General features: G+C 37.7%; 1 protein-coding gene across 3 annotated transcripts in view; it reads left to right on the top strand.

Moving 5' to 3' along the window:
- The window catches only part of LOC149157189 (uncharacterized), a 230,898-nt gene that overhangs the window by 70,303 nt on the left and 147,667 nt on the right, over positions 1-12,928 (top strand). For all 3 annotated transcript variants that reach the window (XM_089439193.1, XM_089439195.1, XM_089439192.1), the window contains exons 3-4: positions 4,110-4,191; positions 4,310-4,369. In XM_089439193.1, coding sequence (XP_089295319.1) covers positions 4,110-4,191; positions 4,310-4,369 — 142 coding nt within the window. The remainder of the gene's footprint in view (positions 1-4,109; positions 4,192-4,309; positions 4,370-12,928) is intronic.

Raw genomic sequence — 12,928 nt, 5'->3', positions numbered from 1 at the left:
ATGGTTGCTTGAGATGTGCAGGAAAACATTTTTTGAAGGAAATTGTGTGGGCGTTCGGGGAAGTTCTCGGCTGAACCAGCCAACTCCCGCAAGCACTTTCTGTGCAGAGCCCAGCTGATTGTTCCCTGGGTTAATCATTTAAAGTTTCTTTTCTGTTTTACATTGAGAGATTTTCTTTCTGTTCACAGTGAAGTTCAAAAATTTCTGATATATTGAAAACATTTCTGTTATTATTGTCAAATCTGGCATTTCAGGGGCCACAATCTGTACATTAGTTAGCTCATTTAGGGTTTCAGGTTTTTTGCAGTTTTCATTAGGGTTTCTTCTGAATATCTGACTAGGGTTTTGCAGGCTCACGTACTTCTGATCTGAGGTTGTGAAAGCATGTGCTAAAACTGTGATGGACATTATTTCATGCATCAGCACACTAGCTGGATAAAAGAGAACGTATTCAATCCGTCTGATCAGCAAACTAAAGCTGCTCAGCCAGCGAATCAAAGCCAAGTCGAAACATTCAGTTCTGAGCCAGCTTGCAGTGAAGGTTGGATATGACTGTCACCACGACTAGCGTGAAATCCTCCAAACGAAACAGCGGCCATCATGCAGAAAATCGACCATATATTCACGCCGGCAGCAGGGGAAAACGCGTCCAGGGCCAGTATACACAGGTTCGTTGAAAATTTCACCACCATATTTACATCGGGCCAGGTAATATCTTAAATTGTATTCCGATTTCTCTTAAAAAATATTTGCGTGGGCTTCAGATCTCATTCACGTAATTTACGCACGGTGACAGCTAAATCGACTTTTACTGTTGTGATCACATTTTAGTTCTGCAATCTGGAAATTTGATTTAATGCGTATCCTTTGGGAAATATTCGAAAGGTCCTTTGTATGATCCTTTGCCTGCGTGAGATTTTCTTGCATGAACCAGGGTTACAGGTGTTCATCAACTCGTAAAAAGCCGTGGGCTGTAGCACGTTTAAACCTCGAGTTCTGTCACGCGTCTCAGGGTTCCCACGCAATATTCGTGCCCAGTTTTGGATGCGTTCTGTTGTGGTCACGTTCCTTCCTCCGGCGGCTGAGGCATCGCGTGTGTTTGTGTCTTCGATTTTAAAGGTAATCTGCGGTTCAAGTAAATTTTTACATGTCTGCACTGTGTATCAATCATCGATTCAGCTGTAAGGAGATATCAGTAAAGCCGTGACCCCTTTCTTGCCATCGAAGAACCCTCGAAATTCCACTTGTTCACCATCACTTGCAGAGAACCAAACAAATTTCAAGCCGCCGACAGGTAAATCGGATTTTCATTGTGCACATTTGAGTTTCTGCGTGGTTCATCGTAAGTCTGGGTTTCATTTTCGTTGCAGTCGGGTGAATTCATTCAGAGTAAGTCTCTGTTCTCATTTCCGATTTGATACGCTGTGTTTTCTGTCATGTTAACGAGCGTAGTTTCGTTTGAGCATTTTTTGGATAGGCGTAGTTTCATTACGGCTCAGCGTGATAGTTTTGTGGTTTAGTTAGGGTTTTTGTAATATAAAAAATGGTAAAGCGTAGATTTTTTTTTACATTTTAATTTGTTTTATTTTTATGTATTTTAATTCTTTTATAGTTTCGTTGTTTTTGTTTTTATATATATAGATCCATAAAAAATAAAAAAAAAAAATCAAAATGTTTTAGTTTAGATTTTAGTATTTAGTTTTTTTTAGATTTTAGTTAGATTTTATGTTTATATTGTGGTTTTGTTAGTTTCTAGCTTTTGATTTAATTTTTTAAATATTTTAATTTAGGACTTTACTTTGTCTAGAATTTAGATTTTTTTAAATTTTATATTAAAAAAAAAAAAAAATTTAAGTTTTGTTTTATATTTTTTATATAGTTTAGTTTTAGAATTTTAATTATTTTAGATTTTTTTAATTTTTCATTTTTATAATATTGAAAAAATAAAAAAAAATTTGAAAGAGATTTAAAATTTTTTGAAAAAAATATAAAAATATTGTGGAAAATTTTAGATCAAGTTATTTTCGCGAATTGTCATATCTTTCTGAGATCTAAATTTTCAGGTCGAGATGCGAAATTGATATCTGGTTAACGGTTTATAATTCTCGTGGTATTTTAAGGCATTTATCTTTTAAAATTTTCTGTTGCTGGATATCGTTTTGGTCATTCTAAAGAGCATTGTGTTTTCGCTGATGATAGATGATTGTTGTTCATGGTCCATATCTTTTTTATATCATTTAACAAGTAATCGTTTTAACCACAATCTCTTAAGGCACTGGTCTGCTAAATTAATCGAATCCATCTAGTGCTTTTCATATCGTATCTCGTGTCTCCCAACCAACTGGTCGACAGTTGGTCTCATCATCTCACAGGGACTACCCCCCTTAGCCGCGGGAGACAGGCTTAAACGGAGGGACCGGGGATCAGAGTGACAGCCCCCGGTCTGAGCGTTGTCGTGCCAATCTGCGCGACAACATTTTTTGGCGCCGTTGCCGGGGAACAGAGTGACAGCCCCCGGTCTGAGCGTTGTCGTGCCAATCTGCGCGACAACAACGCTCTGTGAAATTTTTGGCTCAAACCTCCTCAATAGTGGGTTGGGTTTTCGTCCAACTCACACAAGGAAACATGGGTTTTCGTCTTGGGGCTTATGGAAACTGAGAACTATGTTCCCAAAACCTCTCCACAAAAGAATACTCAAATCCAAGATATCCCCAAATGACTTGCTTCTCCTCCTTTTAAAGGCTTGATGGATCTCTCTCCGGCCTTCTAGAAGTACTTCATTTTATTATTTTATTCTCACTCTAGAAGCTTCTCTTCTTTTCTTAATTTAAGTGACTTTTTATTTTATTTTATTCAAGTCACTTTTCCCTTGCTGGCCTTTTCTCCACTTAAGCATTTTTCCGTTCTTTTATTTAATTAAGTGACTAATTAAAGTCACTTTTAATCCTGGGAAATGATTAATTGACCACCATGCTTCCTCCAACCACTAGAAGTCACTTTTCACCATCCCATCTTGTAGATCTCTTCATTCTGGTTCCAACAAGCTATTACATTAAGGTGTTTTTCCAAATAATCCTCCCCAAATGACACCTTAAGTGTATTTAATTAAAATATGCTAATAACAACCCTGTTTTACAGGAATCATTGGAATGCAACAGAACCAAGAATGAACTATGTGGAACTAATCCTGATGATAAGATATAATGGGCGAACCCCGTCGGACACCATAAAACTCTTCCAAAAACCCTATGGGCCCACTGATGATGTAATCCCGCTCCTGTGACCTGGCTGTCGCACATCTTGGAAATCCATCCTAACTGCATCGTAAGGAAAACTGAAAATGGGGACATTACAAGTTCGCAGATCTTGGAGTCATGTAGTATTGTGGGTCAGATAATGGTGTTAAAAAGGTGTAATTTGGCAGAAATATCCAGAAAATATATTTGAAAAAACTGTCAATATAAAAAGAAATGGATCCATAACCTTTACTGAGCCATCATTGTTTCCATCGGTTACTAGCTGGTGTCCACACCTTGCCGATTTCCTTCTTAATTCTACCTTTTTTGTTGCCCTCATTGTAATATTTGTCCTAACATTGTGATACACACACTCACATGCCCATGCACACACACACATGTAATTCCTTCCATTCCTTCCAACATTCATTGATCAACAATTATCGTTTTTAACTATTCAACCAAGCATTAGTTCGAATATGTTTGGTATGATCAGTCATTTCTTACATCATCATACAAATATCTTATTGCTCATATAGAATTTACCATTCCAGGAGAAGAGATGATTTTTGGGGTGTGTTGTGTTGGATCAAGCCATGGTTGCAACCACTTAATAGGGATAATCTAGACTGATGTATTTATGCATCCTATCTATGATAGTGTGCATGTATTCAGAAAGTTTTTGACATTTCTGCAATGTTTTGAAATTTGTCGACTGTAGAGAAGTCAGTAGACAGTTCAGTATCTTAAAACCTTAGTTATGGCTTTGTACAAGATAATTAACGAGGCATTTTGAGGCCTTTTCAAACTCTTATTTAAAAAAAAATTGGTGCATGTCTGGACTCTTCATTTGACCTTATTATACTGTTGCAGCTTTGATTTTTCTGATTCCTGCTACATATGGATTGAGTTCAGCCATTCTCCTTCAAACGACGAGTTAGACCTCATCAGTGGTGTAAGTCATATAAATTTTCTGTTTATGGATAGATTGTTGAATCTTGAGTGTCTTATACTTTGAATTGTCCTTGGACATATGATAATTCATGTAACATGCTTTCTGATCTTCAATGCAGACAATACGGTCTTGGTATCTTCTTGGTCATACAGGAGGTTACAATTCTCTGAATATGCAGGTTTTTGTATATTCAACTTCTATATGTCTTTTTTACACAGAATTAGTTTGGTGGCATGCTTTATGATCGTTGATTGTCCTTAACATGTTGAAAGAGAACTGTCTTTTGCAATCTGACTAAAGTTGGAACTCCATTCAGCAGTAATGCTATGCAAAGTTTGAGATGTTTTATGCACCACAATCAAATTAAATGGCTAGCTACTGAAACATGGTTAGATGTTGAGCAAGGATGTATGTGCTTATTGGCAATGTTCCACCTGTGGGGAGACGCGCAGGGGGGGACGTGTGGGAGTACCCTCAAATTTTTGGGAAATTTCGGGGGTGCGGGGAGACGTCGAGGTGTATATATATATATATATATATACATATAATTCATGTTCATATTCATTGTTCACTGTTCAATAATGAAAGCATAAAAATATTAAATAGACAGTTGAATCATTGATCCATCCTCATCATTCATTTTGATACATACATCATTCATATGACATACTCAAGTCTCATTATTGAATTATTCATACATACCATGAGATTCAATAAAAAAAAATAAAAAATCAATAATGAAATATTCAAATACATTGATCCATATCATTCATCATTCAATGATTCATCATTCTACAATCTACATAGATTTAAAAATTAAATTCATCATTCATCATTCTAGAATCTAAATTGAAAGCAAAACATACTAGTATATTTTCAAAGTTTGAACCTAGGTTTTAGACTTTTAGTTATTTAATAGTTTTTTGTTCTATTTAGTTTTAATTTAAATTTGTTTTAATTGTTTTGATATTTGAATTTTGAATTTTGAATTTGGGTCTTATTAGACAAATTTAAAGGGGGACGCCCAGAAGCACCCTTTTTGAAGGGGGATGCCTAGACACACCCTTTTTGGGGAGTCTAGACTCCCACACTGAAGGGGGACTCCCAGACGCACCCTTTTTGGGGAGTCTAGACTCCCACGCTGGGGAAACGCACCCCCTTGCGTCTCCCCGAGACTCCCCAAAAAGGGTGCGTGGGGAAATGCACCCCCAAGAGACTCCCTGTCCTGAGTGCGAGGGGTGCGTGCACCCGACCCTGGGGGACGTGTTCCCGTGGAACACTGCTTATTGGTAACATTCAACATGGAAGCTGCTGTGTGAGCCATGTAGACTTGGCATAGGGTATCCTTTATCCAAAACGGATCTCTTTCCAGTGAAGTTTCAGGTTTTAAATCTGAGCAGAGTTTGGATGTATCACATAGTTTCATGGATCAAAGTTTCAGGGGCATAGAGCCTCCCAATGGGTTTTTAAAAGCTTTTGAATCCACGTAAAACCTTGAAAAATCTGTAGATGACCTGAAACTTTGCCTTTTTTGGAGTTTTTGTTCCATTGGATTCCAATGAATATGTTGTTTTCTGGGTCTTTTGGATAAAGGATATACTGTTTCGAAAATTTGACTTTGAAAAAGCATATGGCAGAATATAATGGGACTAATTAAGTATCATGGATGTGTTCAGGTGGGTTGGTTTTTGCCCAAAGATCAAAGCAGTCATTGTTTTATTTTCTAAAGCATATGTCGAGCTATAGGTTAATGGGTAGTTAATTAATTCCTTTTTTTTCCAAAGTTTGATTAGGCAAGACTGCTCATTGTCCCCTCTTCTTTATGTTATTGCTGCTTATGCTTTAGGCTATTTGTCCTGGGTTGTCATAATGCAGGGTCAGATCAAGGGATTTCAGACTTCGCAGGGACATGAAATCTTGAATATTCATTTTGCTAGTGACTCTGCATTCTGTTAAGAATTACTTCAAACATTAATAGACAGTACAATGACATGTATGGAGACCTTTTGTGCTGTCTTGGGAGCCAAAATTAGTGGTTGCAAGACAGAATACTGATTATAATTGAAGCTGATACAGTTCTTCAACGGATGAATCCATTTAGGAAAGGAGACTTGGAAAGGGTCATTTGATATTTGGGGATTCATTTTTGGTATATATGTCCTGCTTGTGGAAATGTCAGATTGGGTGCTATCTAAAATGGAGACTAAAACAGGTAAAATGGTACAATAAAGACATCTTTTTGGCTGGAAGGTCTATAGTTGTTGTAGGGAACATATTTTATTCCTATTGTTGGTTTTCCAATGCTGGAATTTGTTGCTGGAGTGTATCTTATACAACTACCCATGGGGTAAGCCAGCAGGGAAATAGGGGGTGCCTGTAGTTTGTTGGGATATTTGCACTCTGGAGAAGGATAAAGGGGGTTCGGTATTGAAGGATGTTGGCACTTTATTGTTATGGGAACTCCATGGGAACTATTACCCACCAAAAAGTAGGTAACCCCTAGGAGAAAATTTTTCTCCTCATTTGACAACTAGCTAGCCAACAACCCCATGATGGTCAAAACATAACACTGTTAGGATTCTCCACCTATTGCTCCGGTCATATCTCTCCCCCATTCGGCATTTCTTCTTGAAGGAAAGTGACAGGTACGCTAACCATTCTTGCAATCATGTGCTTTTATTTGATGCTATGGACATATTAATATGAATCATAGGGTAAATTGGATTATTGATTGATCTTGATTGTATTCTTGTTCCCACACTTCACTTGGGAGGTTAGTCTTTGACTCTAGTCTAGTGGAACTTCCCTTGAGGCCTTAAGGTTTAGGAAGGGCACTACTGGGGAGGAATTGATTCATATAACATGTCCAAGGTAATCCATACGTACCACTTTTCATCTATCCTGGCTATCCATCTCCATGCTTTGAGTTGGTAGTCATTGGTCATTGGGATTGCCACCCTTTATCCTCTGTTATGAAAAAAATTAGTTTATTTTAGGTTATTGTTTAATTTTAGGTTTAGTTAGATGAAAGGGCACGATCATAAGATCATGCCCTTTCCCAAAGGGTGCCCATGGCGGTATATAAGCCAGGCAACCCATTGTAAATCATCATCATCTGTAATTCATTTATTAATAAAAGTATTTTTTATATATATTTCTGTTTATCCGGAAGTTTTACACTTCATCTGGTATCAGAGCTTAGCGATCCTCGGTCTCTGTTCGTTGCACCCACTCTGTTGTTGCTGCATCCGTTCGTTGTTCCCACCTTGCCGAAAACCACAAACGCCGTGTGTACTAACCGCCACAATCGAGCCAACACAACCCACCTTGTCCATCCCTGCGTCCGGCCCTAGCCCTCCGCAAACACTGTCGGCGTCCCTCACGCTGTTACCCATCTACGTAGATTAGCGTGGAAGAGAATCTAAAGACCGCAGTGCTGGAACAGTCAGCCACGAATTCTACTGTCTGCATTCTATTTGCGTGGTGCATTCCGTCTACGTGGTTCAGCGTCGTCCACGGAAGCAGCTATTAAAATTGTGGTTATTCTATTAATCTACAGCTTGCCGTTGTTGCGTCTCCACCTAACTCGCTGGTATAACCTGTCCCGTGACCACGGTATTTCTGTGCAGATACGGGGCATCGGACGTGACGTTAGGGTGTACGTGACTCTCCGTGTCAGCCATCGGGTTTTGGACAGTCAACCGGTTCCAGCAAGAAACGTGACGGTCGACAAAGAGTTGGAATAAATATAACGTGACTGTTCGGTGTTATATATAATATAGTTCGATTTTCTGAACAGTTAACGGTATAATATAGTTCGATTTTCTGAACAGTTAACGGGTGCCGTCAGCCAACCTAACTGTTCGGTGGTAATATATAATATATATAATATAGTTATATCATTAATTCATATATATGTAATATATCTATATATATATATATATATATTACATAACTTTATTTAATTATATTATATATTATATATAATATATATAATATATATAATTTAATTAATTAAATTTATTTTAATTAATTAAAAAGTTATATATATATAAAAGTTAATTTAATTAATTAAAATTATTTTAATTAATTAAAAAGTTATATATATATGTATAGATGTTAATTTAATTAATTAAATTTATTTTAATTAATTAAAATTTATATGTATAAAATTTATTTTAGCTAAAAAAAAAAAGAGGAAAAATATTTTAGCTGGCAAATAAATACACGCCCCCGCAAACCCGCTCAATGTCGACAATGACAATGGTGGATTTCCAGAAAAGATTGGTTGATGCAGAGCATAAGATAAATAGCAACCACGATGAGGTCAGTAAAAGATTAAATGAAGTCGAGAGCAAGCTGGGGGAGCAAGCGGACAAAATCAAAAATCTTGAAGATACGACAAATCGAATAGAGATAAAAATGGAAAGTCAACATGTCCAAACAGAAGTAAACTTCAAAGAGGTCTTAACAATGCTAAAAGTTCTGTGTAAAAGGTCGAATTGTACGCCCGAACAACTACTGAAAGAAGGTGAAGAGAATCAAGAACACGTCTCGTCGGATTCAACTAAGTCAACAGACTCTCATGACAAGGTTGAATACCCAAAAAAATCAGTGACACCCCACCAAGAAGCAAGTAACACAGTCTTTACAAACAAGCAACTCTGGGATAACTTTACCAATCAACACCCTTTTTTCGCTCAACCAGTGGCAACATACCAGCGAAGGGCAAAGGTCGAGATGCCTAAATTTGATGGAAACGAAAAAAACAATGTTGCATGGATAAATAAAGCAGAAGAATACTTTGAGATATATGACATCACTGACGATGACGAAAAGCTCAGACATGCATCCATGAAAATGGAGGGAGAAGCATATAACTGGTATATGTGGTGGAAAAAGACAACACATGTCATTAGCTGGAGGAAATTTAAAGATGCATTCTTCAAAAGATTCCAAGGTGTAAAGGAAGAAGAGTTCTTTTCAAAACTCATCAAACTACGACAAAAAGGAAGTGTCGATGAATACACTGAAGAATGGGAGACCTTAGTAACACGAGTACCTGGGTTATCAGAATCTCGTCTAATTCAGTCATACATCTCGGGACTCAAAACCCATTTACAAGCAGAACTTGAGATGCATGATATTGCATCTATAGAAGAAGCAAGACGAAAAGCAAAAACAGCCGAAAAGAAATCCGAACCAATATTTTGGTCAACAGCGGAAAAAGCTTATGCAAGACGAAGGATACCCCAGTATGTGGACTCAAATAATACAAGATATGTTCCACCACATCGTCGTGAAGATGAAAAATCTAATGTGGAAATGCAAAGGATAAAAGAGGGTAAATGTAAATGCTGTGGTGAGAAGTGGGACCCCAAACATAGATGTGCTAAAGGAAAAGAACCAAAGAACCTATATAATTGTGAAGCAACCAATGATTCAAACAGTGAAGATTATGACGTAGAAGACACAGAAGATGCCCCAGAATTCTCACCAGAACTAGATGATGGAAGTATTCCACAAGTATCATTATCAGCTATGACAGGTATATCACAACCTCAGACTTTAAAGTTAAAAGGACACATAAAGAAGAACAACGTAGTGGTTCTCGTCGACTCTGGAAGCACACACAATTTTCTAGATGCAACCGTGGCAAAGAGACTCAATATATTTTCATTTCCCTTACCAAACATGAAAGTGATGATAGCTAACGGTAAGAAGATTGAAAAGGTGGGAAAATGCCATAAGGTTAAATTGCAGATTCAAGACTTCAGTTTAGAGTCTCCGTTTTTCACAGTACCGTTAGGAGGAGTAGATGTAGTCTTAGGTATCCAATGGCTACGAACTTTAGGTACTTATGCCGCCAACCATCAAGTACAATTTATAAAATTCAAATGGGGAGGTCAGAAGTACAAACTACATGGATTCCAAGCACCAGAAAATCATGCTGTATCATCATCTCAGATGATGAAGCTGAGTCGAAGAAGAGCACCTGCTTATGCAATACAATGTCACCAATTAGAAATGTTATTTGCAAATCTGACCAGAGAAGAATCACCAGAGATACAAGATCTGATTCGGAAGCATGAAAAAGTATTTCAAGACCTACCTATGAAGATGCCGCCTAATAGGGAAATTGAGCATACAATAGAAGTCAAGGCAAGACCAGACCCTGTTAACATCAAGCCATACCGATATCCACATCACCAAAAAACGAAACTTGAGAGATTAATCCAAGACCTTTTAAAATGTGCGACCTTGATCATCTTAGAATATCTGATCAAGTGGAAGGACTTACCCGAAGAAGACGCTTTCTGGGAGAATGAATCATTCTTCAACAACATCCGTCGTTACTTATGCTTTGAGGACAAAGCATTCTTTCGAGAGGAAGGCAATGTTATGAAAAAAATTAGTTTATTTTAGGTTATTGTTTAATTTTAGGTTTAGTTAGATGAAAGGGCACGATCATAAGATCATGCCCTTTCCCAAAGGGTGCCCATGGCGGTATATAAGCCAGGCAACCCATTGTAAATCATCATCATCTGTAATTCATTTATTAATAAAAGTATTTTTTATATATATTTCTGTTTATCCGGAAGTTTTACACTTCATCCTCATCCTTGAGTCAAGGCTTGGAAACATGGCCTTGGAGGTTGATGCAACTGAAAGAAAGTTAAAAGCATATAAAGCCACAATGAAAGAAAATGTAAAATGGAAAAGATCGTTGGGACAATATTAGCGTGTGGGCAAAAGCCTAATATGAGCTCTGCCCCCCTCATTAAACATCATACAATTCCTCGAGCTATAGGTCAATGGGTAGTTAATTAATTCCTTTTTTTTTCCAAAGTTTGATTAGGCAAGACTGCCCATTGTCCCCTCTTCTTTATGTTATTGCTGCTTATGCTTTAGGCTATTTGTCCTGGGTTGTCATAATGCAGGGTCAGATCAAGGGATTTCAGACTTCGCAGGGACATGAAATCTTGAATATTCATTTTGCTAGTGACTCTGCATTCTGTTAAGAATTACTTCAAACATTAATAGACAGTACAATGACATGTATGGAGACCTTTTGTGCTGTCTTGGGAGCCAAAGTTAGTGGTTGCAAGACATAATACTGATTATAATTGAAGCTGATACAGTTCTTCAACGGATGAATCCATTTGGGAAAGGAGACTTGGAAAGGGTCATTTGATATTTGGGGATTCATTTTTGGTATATATGTCCTGCTTGTGGAAATGTCAGATTGGGTGCTATCTAAAATGGAGACTAAAACAGGTAAAATGGTACAATAAAGACATCTTTTTGGCTGGAAGGTCTATAGTTGTTGTAGGGAACATATTTTATTCCTATTGTTGGTTTTCCAATGCCGGAATTTGTTGCTGGAGTGTATCTTATACAACTACCCATGGGGTAAGCCAGCAGGGAAATAGGGGGTGCCTGTAGTTTGTTGGGATATTTGCACTCTGGAGAAGGATAAAGGGGGTTCGGTATTGAAGGATGTTGGCACTTTATGGTTATGGGAACTCCATGGGAACTATTACCCACCAAAAAGTAGGTAATCCCTAGGAGAAAATTTTTCTCCTCATTTGACAACTAGCTAGCCAACAACCCCATGATGGTCAAAACATAACACTGTTAGGATTCTCCACCTATTGCTCCGGTCATATCTCTCTCCCATTCGGCATTTCTTCTTGAAGGAAAGTGACAAGTACGCTAACCATTCTTGCAATCATGTGCTTTTATTTGATGCTATGGACATATTAATATGAATCATAGGGTAAATTGGATTATTGATTGATCTTGATTGTATTCTTGTTCCCACACTTCACTTGGGAGGTTAGTCTTTGACTCTAGTCTAGTGGAACTTCCCTTGAGGCCTTAAGGTTTAGGAAGGGCACTACTGGGGAGGAATTGATTCATATAACATGTCCAAGGTAATCCATACGTACCACTTTTCATCTATCCTGGCTATCCATCTCCATGCTTTGAGTTGGTAGTCATTGGTCATTGGGATTGCCACCCTTTATCCTCATCCTTGAGTCAAGGCTTGGAAACATGGCCTTGAAGGTTGATGCAGCTGAAAGAAAGTTAAAAGCATATAAAGCCACAATGAAAGAAAATGTAAAATGCAAAAGATCGTTGGGACAATATTAGCGTGTGGGCAAAAGCCTAATATGAGCTCAGACCCCTCATTAAACATCATACAATTCCTCGAGCTATAGGTTAATGGGTAGTTAATTAATTCCTTTTTTTTTTCCAAAGTTTGATTAGGCAAGATTGCCCATTGTCCCCTCTTCTTTATGTTATTGCTGCTTATGCTTTAGGCTATTTGTCCTGGGTTGTCATAATGCAGGGTCAGATCAAGGGATTTCAGACTTCGCAGGGACATGAAATCTTGAATATTCATTTTGCTAGTGACTCTGCATTCTGTTAAGAATTACTTCAAACATTAATAGACAGTACAATGACATGTATGGAGACCTTTTGTGCTGTCTTGGGAGCCAAAGTTAGTGGTTGCAAGACAGAATACTGATTATAATTGAAGCTGATACAGTTCTTCAACGGATGAATCCATTTGGGAAAGGAGACTTGGAAAGGGTCATTTGATATTTGGGGATTCATTTTTGGTATATATGTCCTGCTTGTGGAAATGTCAGATTGGGTGCTATCTAAAATGGAGACTAAAACAGGTAAAATGGTACAATAAAGACATCTTTTTGGCTGGAAGGTCTAT

Source organism: Pinus tabuliformis, chromosome 9 (assembly GCF_031772625.1).
Source record: "Pinus tabuliformis cultivar Carrire ecotype Pingquan chromosome 9, CPIR1, whole genome shotgun sequence".
NCBI classification, from domain to species: domain Eukaryota; kingdom Viridiplantae; phylum Streptophyta; class Pinopsida; order Pinales; family Pinaceae; genus Pinus; species Pinus tabuliformis.
The sequence above is the reverse complement of the archived record's forward strand: the minus strand, read 5'-3'. Positions and strand labels throughout refer to the sequence as shown.